At 41.1% G+C, this 14,847-nt stretch overlaps 4 protein-coding genes across 13 annotated transcripts in view; 2 read left to right on the top strand and 2 right to left on the bottom strand.

Moving 5' to 3' along the window:
- Positions 1-263: 263 nt before the first annotated feature.
- On the bottom strand, positions 264-4,937 carry TRMT10C (tRNA methyltransferase 10C, mitochondrial RNase P subunit). The gene is given in 3 exon segments (XM_006130723.5): positions 264-1,797; positions 1,799-3,103; positions 4,795-4,937. Coding segments are annotated over 3 exon segments (1,332 nt in total). The 5' UTR covers positions 4,798-4,937; the 3' UTR covers positions 264-1,773.
- A 10-nt stretch (positions 4,938-4,947) lies between these two features.
- On the top strand, positions 4,948-7,947 carry TXNL4B (thioredoxin like 4B). Of its 5 annotated transcripts, none has more exons than XM_006130719.5 (4): positions 4,948-5,065; positions 6,269-6,437; positions 6,916-7,067; positions 7,555-7,947. In XM_006130719.5, exons 2-4 carry the CDS (start codon positions 6,306-6,308, stop codon positions 7,718-7,720), a joined length of 450 nt encoding a protein of 149 aa, XP_006130781.1. In that variant the 5' UTR covers positions 4,948-5,065; positions 6,269-6,305; the 3' UTR covers positions 7,721-7,947. The 5 variants fall into 5 exon arrangements, with proteins under 5 accessions (XP_006130781.1, XP_006130780.1, XP_006130783.1 ...); XM_006130718.5 differs by having other exon boundaries at positions 5,039-5,175; XM_006130721.5 differs by lacking the exon at positions 4,948-5,065 and adding an exon at positions 5,234-5,677.
- A 661-nt stretch (positions 7,948-8,608) lies between these two features.
- LOC102450897 (putative protein ARB2BP) lies at positions 8,609-13,728 on the bottom strand. 2 transcript variants are annotated; one of them, XM_014577303.4, is made up of 3 exons: positions 13,128-13,728; positions 12,473-12,538; positions 8,609-10,205 (listed from the first exon to the last, which is right to left on the bottom strand). In XM_014577303.4, exons 1-3 carry the CDS (start codon positions 13,131-13,133, stop codon positions 9,147-9,149), a joined length of 1,131 nt encoding a protein of 376 aa, XP_014432789.2. In that variant the 5' UTR covers positions 13,134-13,728; the 3' UTR covers positions 8,609-9,146. The 2 variants fall into 2 exon arrangements, with proteins under 2 accessions (XP_014432789.2, XP_089629052.1); XM_089772926.1 differs by lacking the exon at positions 13,128-13,728 and adding an exon at positions 12,699-12,741 and having other exon boundaries at positions 8,616-10,205.
- A 39-nt stretch (positions 13,729-13,767) lies between these two features.
- SENP7 (SUMO specific peptidase 7) overlaps positions 13,768-14,847 on the top strand; it is an 88,881-nt gene continuing 87,801 nt past the window's right edge. For 3 of the 5 annotated variants that reach the window (XR_012897467.2, XM_075907679.2, XM_075907651.2), the window contains exon 1: positions 14,710-14,844. The gene's annotated coding sequence lies outside the window, so the exon portion shown is untranslated. Of the gene's footprint in view, positions 13,865-14,709; positions 14,845-14,847 lie in introns of those variants that run through there. The other 2 variants (XM_075907664.2, XM_075907687.2) reach the window with 2 other exon arrangements.

Here is a 14,847-nt window from a genome sequence, read left to right as displayed (position 1 = left end):
AGAGTACAGAAGATTGAGGGCACCCCATATATGATTATCCTACAGCTCAATGGTTAGAGCAGTGTTTCTCAAAGTGGGGGTTGCGACCAACTTACAGGGGGTTGCAGCTGCCGGCTTTCCTGGTGTTCTTCATGCCACTTCCAGTAATTACAGAAGTGCACTTCCCTCCCACAGCTGCAGAGCGTGGCACCGGCAGTTTTCCTGCAGCACAGTGACTGCAGGAGGGGTGAGTCAATCGTGAGTGGGGATTTTTTGGGGGGGGGGGCTTAACTTTGGCTCCCCCCCCTTTTTTTTCTTAATGACTTTGGTGGAGGGGGGAGTCACAAAAATTCAATGAGCATTTTAGGGAGTCACGGTATCAAAAAGTTTGAGAACCCCTGGGTTAGAGTACATTCCTGTACAAGTACTTTCTCCTTGCGAGGGGGGGAGGAAATGTGTGGAACCTAAGTTAATTTCCCTCCCATCTCAACTGAGTGATCTAACTACAGGATCACTACACCTCCAGCCCTCTCCCCCATCTGAGCTCCTGGTTTATGGATTGCTCAATTGACCCAGGCATCTCTCGGAGACAGGAGTGGGGCTTATCATATACTAGTTTAGTCAGCAACTCTTGGCTGGATTAGGTGGCTCTTCCTTACCCTGCTGAAGGTTTGTTTTAGGTCTTGCTCTCCTTATCTCTCTTAGGTGCATCATATAGCTTTGGGAATTACAGTGTTGCTCATGATTTTCTAAGTCTCTAAGGGTGCATCTACACAGCATCCTTAGTTCAAAATAAGCTACACAATTTGCACTATGCAAATTCCATAGTTTATTTTGAGATCATTTTGAAATAGCTTATTTTGTAATTTTGCATTGTGTACACAGTGCCAAATTTTGAAATTACTCTCTATTCCGAAATTCCCCTTAACCCTCATGAAATGAGGGTTACCGGGATGTCAGAATAAGCTGTCCATTATTTTGAAATCTATTTCAAAATAACAGGCTACATCAAAATAGCTACTTCCAGTATCCCAAAATAGCTCCACAGTACAGATTTACCCTAAAATAGGGACAATGATGTTCATTATTCCAACATTTATAGTCCTTCATAGATTCTACTCTCAGTAGCTTTTTAAGATAGATTCTAATTTGTATTTTTAAAGATGCAGGAACCAATAAGACAGTTATATTCTTTTGATCAGTATTATCTTCTTCAGTCACATCTATCAAGATATCCAGTTTAAAATATGGAGGTAAACAGGCCTCACATTTAACTTTTGACCTCATTGCAGTGTAAAAAGTATACTCGTCCCCTCATTCAAGTCATAACACTTCTGTTTAAACAGTTGTAGGCAAGGTAGGAAGTTTGTCCCATTCTCACTGCTCTCGGGCAATGGATAACTAGAACTTCAATATTTAAAGACTTTTTAAAGGTGGGAAATATGTTAATCTGTAGCTTTAACAGTCATTGCCACTAATGAAGCACACTACAGCATTTGGTGTTGAACAAGTAAGGCTTTAAAATAAGTTGTATCCACCACCACAGTATTAAATTTAATTACACTTTCTGATGGTGCAATTTGTAGATTTAAGTATCATAGATTTTCCTTACATGGATTTCCACTTCCCCCCTCAGTCTTTTTAAGCCTCTGTTTAAATAGCTACAATACCAAGGTCATCAAAAGCTTTTATCAGGTAGCAGTTCTTTCTAGTTACTCTTCTGCTCTTCAGTTACACATCTAATTTGCACTTAAGTCAATGGAAGCTTCAGTCTATTAGCAGCATAATTTTCCCTTAAGATTCTTCAGTTACCCACCAATTTTTTCTGCCTTTGCAGAGAATTCCTGGAGGATGCAAAGGGATTCTTTACCCTTTCCTGACTACCGTTAAATTCAAAAATCTTTGTTCTACTCTGTGTGTTAGTTTTATACTTTGAATATACAGATTCATCTGAAAAAGCTTTGTATTTTCTTTTTGGAACAAATTTCAGAGCCTCCATCCAATCTCCAGTGTCTTTCAAAGTTAATAAAATACGAATCATTTGATCTATTGTGAGATTTTTGGCACCCATTTCCCACTGCAAGTACCTCTCGAGTGGAAGACGTTGAGTTGTTAATTTCAAGCGTTTTGCATGGGCAAGAGAGAGTCCAGTCTGTATACTCCTGTCAACCATTGATCCAACTATATAAATTTTATCATGTTCAAATGTCTTCATTACATTAGGCGAGTCAGCAGTTAAGTAGATGAGCTTGTCTCTTGGAAAGACATCTGTGTGGGACTGTTCTGTAACAGTCACAAGTAGATTGTCCCATGCCTCTCCATACCTCTTGACAAATTCTTTATGATACGGGCTATCTACTTTGAGATTACAGTAATGTAAATGGAATGGATCTACAGCTCTTCGATTCCACCCTTCAGTCTCCATTAGCTGATTTACTGTGTTCTCCATTTCTCTACGTGACATATAATTTTCATAAGCCATATCAAATACTAAAGGCTGGCCAAAGATCATAGCCTGAGCAGTCCTCCAGTTATATACCTTATCAAAACTCCTGGACCAAAACTTCAATAAGAAAGTATTCTTCATCTCACTAGTACCATTTTCTTTAGCCTTTTCCAGCCTTTCCATCTTTGCTTCCCTTCGCTTTTCCTGCTTTGCTTTACTAGCTTTCTTCAGTTTTTCTTTGCAAGCTAAGAATTTTAAATACTTCTTTTTGGATGATTTAGTGGAACATTCCATAAGGGTCTTTAACTCCTCTTCACTGATATTTTCTGGAACAAATACTCCAGCTAGCCTCCACATCTCCACAAGTTCCCTTGTAGCAGCTAAAGTGGAATCCTTCTCACTCTCAGATGTCTCACTAACTTCCTCTTGCATTCCAGATTTCATGACATTTTTCCACCCATCCAAATCTAGCTTCTCAGTGGGGTTGGATGAAAACTGCTTCTTTGGGGTAGGAGATAAAATCAGTGTTCTACACGGAAAAGGCTTCTGAGGAGTTGTTAAAAACAAATCTTTTTTTGTCCCCTTCTGCATAGCAACCGGAAAAACAGAATGTCTCACAATGTTTCTCAGAAGCATATTAAAAAACATCATCTTCAGGTGGTGTGTCCAAACAGTTATCTGCAAAAATGGTAACAAGACAAAACAAAATCATTAGGCACAGATGTGAGAAACTCAAAATGCTTCCCATCTTTTATCTTTAGACTAACATGAAGTTACCTCTTAGAACTTTATATGATAGTAAAAATCAAATCAGAATTTTGATGTCTCTAAAGGAAAATAAAGTTGATGTTGCTACTAGAGGAAACAGTAGTAAATCAGCGGTATGTATAATTCCATGTTAAACTACTTAAATATGTTCTAATCCTCTTACTGCAATCCTTCTTATATGCAATTAATAACTAGGAAGCTTTGTGATGGAAGCATGCAAGTCACCACACATGATGCTTTTACAGATACATGCACAGAAGCACAACACATTCTGCTTTTTTAGTAGTCTTTCTAGAAATCTGATATCACTAATGCTTATAATTTTAAAATATAACAAAATCAGGGAAGCAAAAACTAAGCTCTTTTTATCTTTTTTCCCCATGACCACTCTCTTAAGTAAACCCAATTAACATATTACAGAGTTAAATGTAAAATAATTGAACAAATTACAAACCAAAATAAGTTACACACTAAAAAAAACCAAACTTGCTATAATCTTTATTTACTATACTACCTGGAATTTACGTGACCCTATCTGAAAAGAAACAAAATTAAACCTAGTTTCTCAAAACAACAAAAGTACCAACCCAAACAGGCAACAAATTAACAAAACAAAATATTCTGTAAATGTGCCATTGTTCTGAGATATTGTGACTGACTGCAGCAGAAGTTCAAGTTTATAAAAAGACAGAGAGGAGGAAGTTGGACAACTCACAATAAATCTGTTAATATTTTATAACACTGAAGCAAAGGACATAAGCCAGTTTACAGAACAGTAAAATAAAAAGATTTCATTCACAGAACATTAAAAAACCAACTGAGACTTTAACAAGTTATATATGTTAAATATGACATTAAGGTACAAAAATTCAAAATGCACAAGAGAGAACATACATTAAGAAAAAATATATGGGACCCAGCTTCAAGTAATCTAATGTGACATGGCTCCAGTGATTTAAATCAAGCAAAGATTTGACCCACGTTTTTCCCCCCAAGAAAGACACATTACCTCTATGCTTGTTCAATATTGTGCGTATCTGCTACTGGCTCGCTTTTGCTGAAAGCTCCACAAATCCTTTTAGAAGAGCCTCGTTAAAGAACACAGAAACATTATTTTTATTATTTTTAAAAGACGGGAAACACCCACCACTTTTCAACAGTGCTAGGTCTCTCAGAAGCAAAACTGTCTTACTTGTACAAATAATTCCGGAATGTCGTGTTTAACACAGGTACAGAAACTCAAGTTGTAGGCAGCTCTGCAATAAAGTGACCGTTTGAAATGAACAACTTACTGTCCATTCTCCTGGAAAAACGCAGGAAAAATGCTTTTTAACCCACCACGCTTAGCCATTACATAGAACCCTTACATCTCACAGCACGTCTCTGGCATTGCCGGAAATTCCTCAGTGCAGATGATTTCCCCTAAAGCCCCCAGGGTCGGTCTCAGGACTAGGCCGCAGCCGCTTTATACGCTCCCCTCCCCCCACTCAGAAAGCAAACGAGCGGCCGGTTCGGTGTCTGCCCCACCCCCCGCCCCGCGAGCCCAACGTCGCTGCAGGCCCTGGGGGAGCCTCTCGTCGGTTCTGCTGGGCTCTACGCACCATGCGTCAAACGTCCCTCGCGCCCTTTCCTCCGTCCTAGTCCCACCTCGAGAACCCGCCGACGCGCCGCGCTTCCGCTTCCAGCCGGAGGATTCTCCGTGTCGGCCGCACCGCCAGCTCACGCGGAAAAGATTAAAAAAAACTCATCCAAGCGGCCGCGCCTGATTTCTCGCCGCTATGACGCGCCGCGGCTTGTGGCCAATCAGAGGGTGGGATTTGCGCGTGCGCGGTTCCATCCTGGAAGCGTCGGATGCGTCCGTTTCTCCACCAGGTGCGCGGTGTTTTCCCGTCCAGCTCCTCAGGGTTCTGCGGCTGCACATCTAGGTTCCTACCTTCCCCCGGGTCCCACAGCGCTGCCCGAGTCCGAGCTTCTGCCGCAAGGCAAGGAGGCTGCTGGGGGTCGGGGCAGGTGCCGGGGTGGCAGCAGTGGGTCGTGGTGGAGGGAGGCTGCTGGTGCAGGGGCTCAAGTGGGGAAGAAGCAGGTGTCAATATCCCTCCTACCCCTCCTGAAAAGGCTTCAAGCCCACGGGACAGTGAAACCCCCTTTCTCTGCGGTGCTTGCAGCCGGAATCTCATTCCTCCCTTTGTTGGGCACCAGATCCGCACAGGCAGCTTGGGAGGCCTTCTGAGCAGAGCAACAGAAATTATCTGTCAGAGGGTGGAGCCGTGTTAGTCTGAATCTGCAAAAGCAGCGAGGAGTCCTGCGGCACCTTGTAGACTAACTGAAGTGTAGGAGCATAAGCTTTCGTGGGCAAAGACCCACTTCGTCAGATGCAGAAATTATCTGGAAAGCCTGACATGAGGAAGCATTTAAAGGAGCAGAACAGCAAAGCCTGGCTAGTGGGAGAGGTCGTTAGAGAAGAGTCAAGAAATATTGACTGGTGTAAGCTTCAGTGAAGTAGAGAGATTATGTACGTGGTGTACATGGGGATATAATAATGAGATTAAGGAAAAAGACCCTTCAGGCTGATTATCGGGGGAAATAACTTTTTTTCTGAGTAAGATGTACTGTAAAGGAAATGATTGCTACTCCTGTACATAAGTTATTTTAGGCTAGACAAAGAGCTAGAAAATGTGCTGAAGAAGGCACTTCTTCGTTGGTAAGGAGCTGTACTGACTGATCTAATAGGTCTTAAATCTCAAACAGTTGCATGTTAGTGCATACAACTTTTTATGATATTTTAAAAATTGATTATCTTTAAGACTATGTGCAATTCTCTAGGCCCATGATATAGTAGTAGACACGTATGTAAGTAAGCTGTTCTCTTTTGCAGAAAGCTGCGCTGTGTATTAAAATTTAAGTTTTAGTATTTTGGAGTGGTATGTTTCTCCATTGGCCCTTACAAAAAGATATCCTAGTAGATTAGATTGGCTTAAACAAACAGTTGGGGGTCATTATCAAATCAACTATTTTTTGCATGTGTGGTATGGGGGCAGATTTACCAATATTGACAGTATTTCTTTTAATAATTAGATACAGTTTTTGATGTCTGGAGTCATTTTCTATCAAGATGAGCTTCCTGCTGCCCAGTCTAACCAGTAAAAAGGAAGTGGATCAGGCAATAAAAAATGTAGCTGAGAAAGTTTTGGTTCTTCGATTCGGGAAAAATGATGATCCTGTTTGCCTGCAACTGGATGATATTGTAAGAGCAATTTTTAAAAACCTTTCATTGATGCTATGCTATTCTTTACATACACATTTGGTGCCATAGAATTAAATTACATATACAGTAGGTCTCATGTTAAGAACAGTAGTCAATGCTGCTTACATTTGAAAAAAGATGGACTAATAATTATATTTAAAACTCAGTAATGTTAAAATATCCATGATGTTTTTGCATGACAAGCATTTTTCCAACTGATAATTAATTGCCATGACAGAGGTCTTTGCTTCCTTTCAGTGACCAAAACAGGATATTGGGGAAAAAAATAAAAGCAGTAACCCAATTATGAATTAGTTATAAAATAAAAAATTTAAAGATAAAGATCTGTCTTTCACTAATTCTGACTCTTCCCTTAATTAAAAAAAAGGTTAGCAATTACAGCTGTGCTTTTATACTTGGCATATTTTTCCTACTCATGTTAAAATCTGATTTATCATGTTTTTCTTAATTTCTAAAGCTTGCAAAGACATCTCATGACCTAAGTAAAATGGCAGCCATTTACTTGGTGGATGTGAACAAGGTGCCAGTGTACACCCAGTATTTTGACATCAGTTATATTCCATCAACTGTCTTTTTCTTCAATGGACAACACATGAAAGTGGATTATGGGTACGTGACTTTACCTGACATTCTCTTGTTTGCCATCATTAGCATAGTCTCTACCTGTGTATACTTATGAGCTGGCTTGAGAAAATTATATTTTCCTTTGCCAGTGATTGCATGAATATTAAAAGAGAGAATACCAAGTAATAAATGAGTCAAGATGCTGAACTGTGCCTTTCATTTTGAAATACCCTCTCATTTTGTACTGTGTAAAAAAACCTGTTTGATACATTTCACAGATTATATGCAGTATAATGTCATGCTAGAATCTGTTCTCCATGTTAAATTTTTGGTCACATAGCATTTTTCTAGGTTTTAGGGGCCTGGTCTCAGTAACTCCTATATTGCCTTTTCTTTTGACTTTTCATATACCATACCAAAGTGGTTCTTGCAATAAGGAGTAAATCAAAATCTTCTTTGTGTTGTATAAGATTTGTGTCTTTAAAAAGTTTAATGAGCATTTACAGTAATACTGTCTTTATCTATTACATAGGTCTCCAGATCACACTAAATTTGTGGGAAGCTTTAAAACAAAGCAAGACTTCATAGATTTGATTGAAGTGCTTTACCGTGGAGCAATGCGTGGAAAGCTCATAGTACGAAGTCCTATTGATCCCAAGAATGTTCCCAAATACGACCTTCTCTACCAAGGAATTTAAAATATTGATTTGATATGAGCAAAACTAGTGAATTCATCTTTAAGATCATATTGGTCATCCTTAGAAGACAGACATTTTGTCATGTTCTTGTAAATAGAACATTTATTTGTATTCAACACAAGTGATTTTTGAAATGCACAGTATACCTGATGGTTATAATATGGTGCTTTCCAAGTGGCATTGGTGACTGAACAAATTACATTAAAGCATGGATGTGTTCTGCTTTCTGATCACTTAATATTATTCTTAATAGGAACAGAATGCAAACAATTGATCAGTTTGCTTTCTAGGTAAAGTGTTGTTTTTTTAAAATTTGAGTTAATTGAGGTAACTACACCACACTATTTTCACAGCAATCATTCAGTCTGAAAAGTTGTTAAATAAGGCCAAATTAATTACTAGAATAGTCTCTCTGGTTTCAATGAAGTGACACTTAGGTAACATTTCTAGTCTATGTATAATACAGAGGATCAAATTTATCCTATCAAGCAACTGTATAGTTGAGTAATGGCATGAAATCTTGGCTGTTTCTTGACAATTCTGAAGTCCCCAGGTACAGGGCCCACAGCCAGTTCAACCCAGCCCCACTCCCAGGAAGTCCCCTTCCATCCTGCACTGCTGCTTCTGATACAATGGCAGCAACTCCTGTTCTCAGGCTGCCTGAGCTTGCCATGGACAGAGGCTGCTGCACAGGGGAGGAGAGCAGGAGAAGGCTGCCTCAAAGCAGTCTCTGCCTGCAGCAATCCGGCCTGGCCATGGACCGCTGCTAGGGACCCCAGCCTCTGTCCATGGCACGTCCAACCTTGCACTCCCATGGATAGGGGCGGCTGCTGCTGCTGCTGCGAAGCACATACTTTATGGGAGCCTCCCTTGGTACCCCCTCCTGCGCTGGTGTCTCAGGGGTGGGTGGGGGGGAGATGAAGGGGAGGTGACACCACATAGCTGGTGCTGGGGGGAGCACTGACTCCTGCTCCCCTCCCCCCCACTTGCTGCCTCTGATACAGCAGGGAGTGGGAGAAATGCAAGTAATTAAGAAGATTAACTGATAAGTGTAGACTTATTGGTTAATCGTATACTCAACTACTCATTTACATCCCTAGCATAGATTGTAATTTGTGACTTAACACTTTGACTATGTACCATTTTAAACTGCAGGAATAACATGAGCTCAGTTTTAAAGCTCACATGCGTTTTTTTTAAACTGCAAGAATTAGCTTTCAAAATGAAAACTTTTCTAATGTTTAGTGATAACTTTGTGTTCTCCTGATTGGTTTGTCAACAGCAATAAAAATTGGAAACCCAAAACCAGCCTTATGGCCATAAATAATTGAGCAATGCAAGGAAAATAACATAGCTGCTTCAGTTTCAAGCTTCCAGGTAGTGGTTTTGAAGAGGGAAAACAGTCCTAAAAAATACTTCAGCATTTTTATGTATTGCCATTCTTCTTATTTGTGCTGCTTCTTGTTATAATAGGAGAACGAGAAAAAGCTATTGCATTCTTAGCTTTCAGCATGCTCTTCAGGTACTTGAAAATGGCCTGTAAGGCAGAGGATGGTGCTAAAATGTATTTTTCAGTCCCAGCAGAGACTGTAGGACAGTCCACTTTTACAAGGCAACCTGTGGGCCTATCTAGAGGTTTACTGTTTGTTATCCATTCACGGCAATGTTTCTGTATCCATTCTTGCACTTGTGGATTATCTCTTGCCTGGTGTAATGTGTGGTGCATGGAGTCAATAAATGCTACAGAATACACTTTACTCATCACTTCCCATGTTCTTTGCATGAGCAGGTTGATGAAAACCAAGCCTCCATATCCATGGGCAATAAAGGCCACATTCTTGGCTGCACTCTTTGAAATAAAATGATCCCAAACGTAAATGGTGTGCTCTTCGGGGCTACTGCTGCACCTCTTCGGGATCCACCAGGAGGACTTTACAGAGGAAGATTCTTCCTTGATGGATAAGCTTAACCACTCCTCTTCTATCTTCAGATCAATGAAATTGTCATTGGGATTTAAAACAATAACTCCTCCATAGCACTGAAGGGCCACTTTAATGAATGGTAGTTGAGTTCCTTGGTCCAGGCCCTCATGGATTATGGTCTTCTGCCCCCACTGACCAGCCCGAAAGACTCCACGGTCTTGTAGGAGCACAATTAGGCTCGTGGAATTAGTTAATGCTTTTTCGCTCATGAAAAAAAAACTTCTAGGTTCATCTTCTGAAGCATCGGTTGGGATGTTGACTTTCTGCAGCTTGCAGACTCTTTCCAGGAGTTCATAAACATACCGTGTAATGAGATGCCCCAGAATTTGATAGCGTTTATGATTTCGCTCATGTGCATTTTTATAATAATTAAAGACAAAGGGTTCATTGGTATCTAGATGCTTCAGTTCCCCATTTTTGTTGAAGTCATATTTCAGTTGCTCTGGACACTCTGAACTCTCTACTAGCTTCCTGAAGCTTAACTCCTGCTCCATTTGCAATTTCTACAAATAAAACAGATGAAATCAACTAGACTTTATTTTTTAAACATAATTTCTTAGGCCACTGATACTCAAATTGTGGCAGATGTACTACACACAGGTCATTTGCTAGTTTTCAATGAACTGGCTACTCCCTGACTTCTAGTTTCTAAATCACATTATCTATTTTGCCACAGACAATTGTGATAATTGCCAAAAAGAGTTTACTGGATCAAGAATAGACAAAGTAATACACAAGTCATTAATGGAATGGGAGAAAGTCCACAAGAAAATCTATTTTAAGACTGAAAAAAAATTGAGAACCTCTTTTTTAGGTAGTGTACTTTTTATTGCCTTTTACAGTAATGACTCAATTGCAACATAAAGAGTTTGATGTACTTTTAGGCTTTGTGTACAGCTTAATGTTTTTAAGCTCTATACTGTTTTCCATTTTTCTGTCTGTCTCCTCCCTTTTGTATAAGTGGATGAGTGCAATCTAGCCCTTCAATACAGCTGCAATAGTACTTTGACAATTCTGTGCTAGCAGCAAAAAGAGCTGCTGACCCAGAACTTCCATGGCCATTAAACAATTTCTTTTTTTGTTTTCTGTCTCTGTACACTAATTTTAACTTTGATAAATGATTTGAATAAAACTGTGCACGGAGAACTGATTTAAATACAAGTGAGAAGTTTTAAAGAACAGGTTAGACAAGAGCCTGTCAAAATGGCCTAGGTCAGAATCATAAGATACTAGGACTGGAAGGGACCTCGAGAGGTCATCTTGTCCAGTCCCCTCTTGCGTTAAAGAGTATTTGCGCAAGATCATGCCAATGTAGATGTAGCCAGAGTGGCTACAAGTGGCTCTTTAATGTCTCCCCTGCAGCTCTTTGCAGCATATAGTATTAAAACACTCTGCAATTTAATTATTAACCAGTCTTAAGTCATTAATCAGTCAGGATGCTTTTAATATATTATTAATCAGTTGTAGTTGGTAAAATAATAATATGTTCTGTGTGACTAATATATACACCTATAAAAATAGTAAATGAAACAATGAAGTTACACTACTGTGGCACTTTTGGGTGATGCTGATTGCTAATTTGGCTCCTGCACCACTGAGCACAGGAGACTAATTATATGGGCCTGTGGTGCCTGTGCTCCACCAATATTCAGGAACATGGGCCAAGCTCCATCAGTGCTTGGTTTATATTTTCAGAGCCATCCTGTCCATAGGACAGACCAGGCAACCGCCCAGCCCCGCACTTCAGGGGAATGTGGGGTTCTGAGGAGTCTATGGATTACCAGGGGGCCTGGCACTGGGAGCAGTTAGTGACCCATCCCCAATGCACCTGTACTTCACCGCTTCTTACAAGACTCTGCACCTGCTGTACTTATTTCTATCCCTGCTCTGCCCCCATTTTACCTCCTCCCCCACCAAATCCCAGGTCCACCCAACCTCTTTCCAGGTTCTGCCCCATCCCTTGCATGACACCAGAGGGGAAAGGCCAAATGGGGCGGGCTGGGTCACTCACTGCTGCTGGTGTTAGTCCTCTAGCTACTCTTCCAAGCTGCCCTAAACTGCACATCCTTCTGAAGTGCAGGGCCAGGCAGTTTAGTGGGCCCTTACTAGACTTGCTAAATCAAACCCCGAGAGATCGATCTCCACAGCATAAATGGAGACAAGCCCTAAGTTTTCTATAGGAGGAGCTGAATACATGGATGTCTGTTCCTTAACAGGATACAGTGGGAGGTAGTTGAAGGTAGGTGTCAGGGTAAGAGACTACACAGAATAAAGTGATGGCAGAGTCTCGAACTAGGAGAAAACTGTTCCCTAGCACAGTGGTTCCCAACCTTTTTTATATCGCAGACCAGAAAACTCATTCACAAACTTTTGGTGGAGTAGCAACATTTTATCTGCATATTTGAATATTTATTATGCAGATAATGAATATGTAAATATAATATTACCAGGCCTCCACAAATATCTGGCTTCAGCTCCAGCAGTCACTATGTGGCAGGCGGCTGTTTCAGTTGTTCACAGTGGCTATGGAGACTGGGGCCAGGGTACATCCTGGCTCCCTAAGCCCCCTAGTGCCAGCCCTAACTGCTAGCTAGCAGACTGCCATCTATCCAAAATAACCCCAGGATCAAAGCCTAGTGGTACACAGCACTTCCCCCTCCCCTATTCCAGACTACATTATTATTCTTTAAATTTCAACCCCCCCTCCAAAAAAGAGATTTATAGGATACCACATTAAATCCTGTAACTGTAACTTGAAACATATACTTACATCCACATTTACTTTAGGGCACTGGGAAGTGCTACCGGTGATTTCATTCAGCTCTGTGTTGGGATTCTGTTTTTATGAAATGATAACATATTAATGAGTCTTTTTTTGTTGTTGTGGTGGCGGTGGTGACATTTCTCCACAGCCCTCCCCAACTCGCTTCCCCCCAAAATGCAGCCAGGATGCTAACTATAAAGTTTTGAAGCAATTTACAGTCATTTATACTTACAACTTCTTTGATGAAAAACAAATTGAAAATTATAAACCTGTTAGTTGGAAAAAAAGATTTTGTTGTAACATCTATAGATTTAAAAAACAGTGACTTTAGATGGCTATCAATGTAGTCTCACTACAATAACCACTGCGTGCTAGAATAAAACTTTATAGTGATGAAGGGCTCCAGTCTGTGCTTCAATGTTTTGTGGATATAAACAAATAGGAGTGCAGTATTCAGTGCTGTCAATATGTATCTTTTACAAACACTAAATGATGTCAAGATATATATTCAAATGAAAAATTACACTTTCCCCCAAAAGTACATAAGTGTCAGCTGTAAGATCTCTGGTGATATTATGTACAGCACCTAGCATGTTTGGAGCACTACTGCAAAACAAAATAAACAACACTGTCCTTTACAAGGTTTAAAATGCAAGTTTACCTCCATCTCAGCAAACCCCACTTGTCTCACCACTTTTTCTTGTAAATTTCGTTGTCACTAGAAAAGCAAAACCTTGAGTCTGAGGTTGGAGAAAACTTAATTCTTTTAAAGAACAGACGCCTATGTTATTTCAATCTTTTAACTTCACTTATTTGTTATGTACTTCCACTGGGGCCTGTAAAAGGTATCAAAAACTGTTCTGTTAGGTCACATATCTGGGGGTTAAAGGTCTGCAATTTATGATCTAAAATATCATTCTAAGACTTTGAATGGACCCCCTGCTAGCCTAAAAATTAAAACCTTTTGTACAATATTGAGTTGAACAGTTGCCAGCACTGGTTTTCAGCAAGTACTTTCCCTGACCTGAAACAAAAATGGTTTAAGTTCTACTGAAGGAAGGAAAATATTGTTTTCAATACCACATCAAAGGCTGTGTGTAATTTTGCTTTCAGAAACAACATTGAAAACATTTATATCTCATCTGTACTAACATAAAGTTCATAGGGTGAGTAATTGCTGAAAGCTATAATCAGAAATGCAATTTATTAGATCCCAGCCATGGACACTGAGCCATAAGGAGGGACACCTGTGTCCCAGTGACTTCAATAGATCTACATTCAGAAGAAGATACTTGCAGTTTCTGACCCTACAGGAGGCCCAGAAAAATAAAGCTTCATGAATTCAAGTACAGTTAAGGTTGAATTCCAGCCTCTTTATATTCTCTCTTGATCTTGATTGTAAGTGACAAGATATGAGAACTTTTGATAGCAGTTATATATTTGGAGTGTGTTTTCTTGATCAATTCCCCAAGGAGTTTCAATTCCTATAGGGAAGGACTTGTTATTGATGCCATGTGCTTCTTAGGTCCACATTTCAGTAAAATTAAATGATAGATTGCTTTTTAGGGAACTTGTATTTAAGTTGCAGGCCCAACTCTCATCCTTTAATTTGCTCTGTTTCCTTAAGTTATGAGTGCTGTGTCTTTGGGGTGATTTACTAGAAATCCAGGCAAAACAAGAATTTATTTCTTCTCTGTGTTGCAATAATGAGAGTTAAAATTAAAAGATGGTTACATTCTGAGGGAAGTAGGGTATTTAATTGTTGAAGGGGACAGGAACACAGTATGTGGGCATTCGTGTGACACTGAAAGAAAGAGCAGCAAGATATGAGTAAACCCAGTTTTGAGGGGGGTAAACTCAGGAACTGGTGGGAGCAGGCGGGGTAGTGTGAGAAGATGGTATTCAGCAGAGCTCGTGGGTGGTGTGAGAGGCTTTGGGGGGCCAGATCTGGTGGGGCCAGTGACGCTATGGCACACTGTGAGACCCAGCATTTTGGAGCTATATGGGAGCGGGGAGGGGGCGGTATGCGCTGGCGCTTTGGGGTGGGGGGTGTGAAGAGCAAGAGGCTGGTGTTCGGTGGGGCTAGCTAGGAGTGGGAGGAGGCTTGGGCGGGAAGGGGGGGTTATGCTATGGGGTAGGTAGCTGGGGCCAGTGCTTGTGGGGCTGGGGGGGGGGGGGCAGGTCTCTGTGCGGACTCTGCGCTCCCCGAGACGGGAGGGGGCAGCCGCGGCAAGTCCCGGGCTGTTGGGGGTGGTGCCCGGGCCCGGCCCGGATGTAGCCGGGGAAGCTGCGCAGGCGCTGGCGGCCGGCAGGGGACCCGGGCGAGCGGCGGCGGCGGCGGCGGCGAGCGGAGCTAGGAGGTGGCGGGGCCGGGCCGGGTG

Source organism: Pelodiscus sinensis, chromosome 1 (assembly GCF_052426305.1).
Source record: "Pelodiscus sinensis isolate ZL-2025 chromosome 1, ASM5242630v1, whole genome shotgun sequence".
NCBI lineage: Eukaryota > Metazoa > Chordata > Testudines > Trionychidae > Pelodiscus > Pelodiscus sinensis.
Note: the sequence above shows the minus strand (reverse complement) of the source record. Positions and strands in the feature narration are given on the sequence as shown.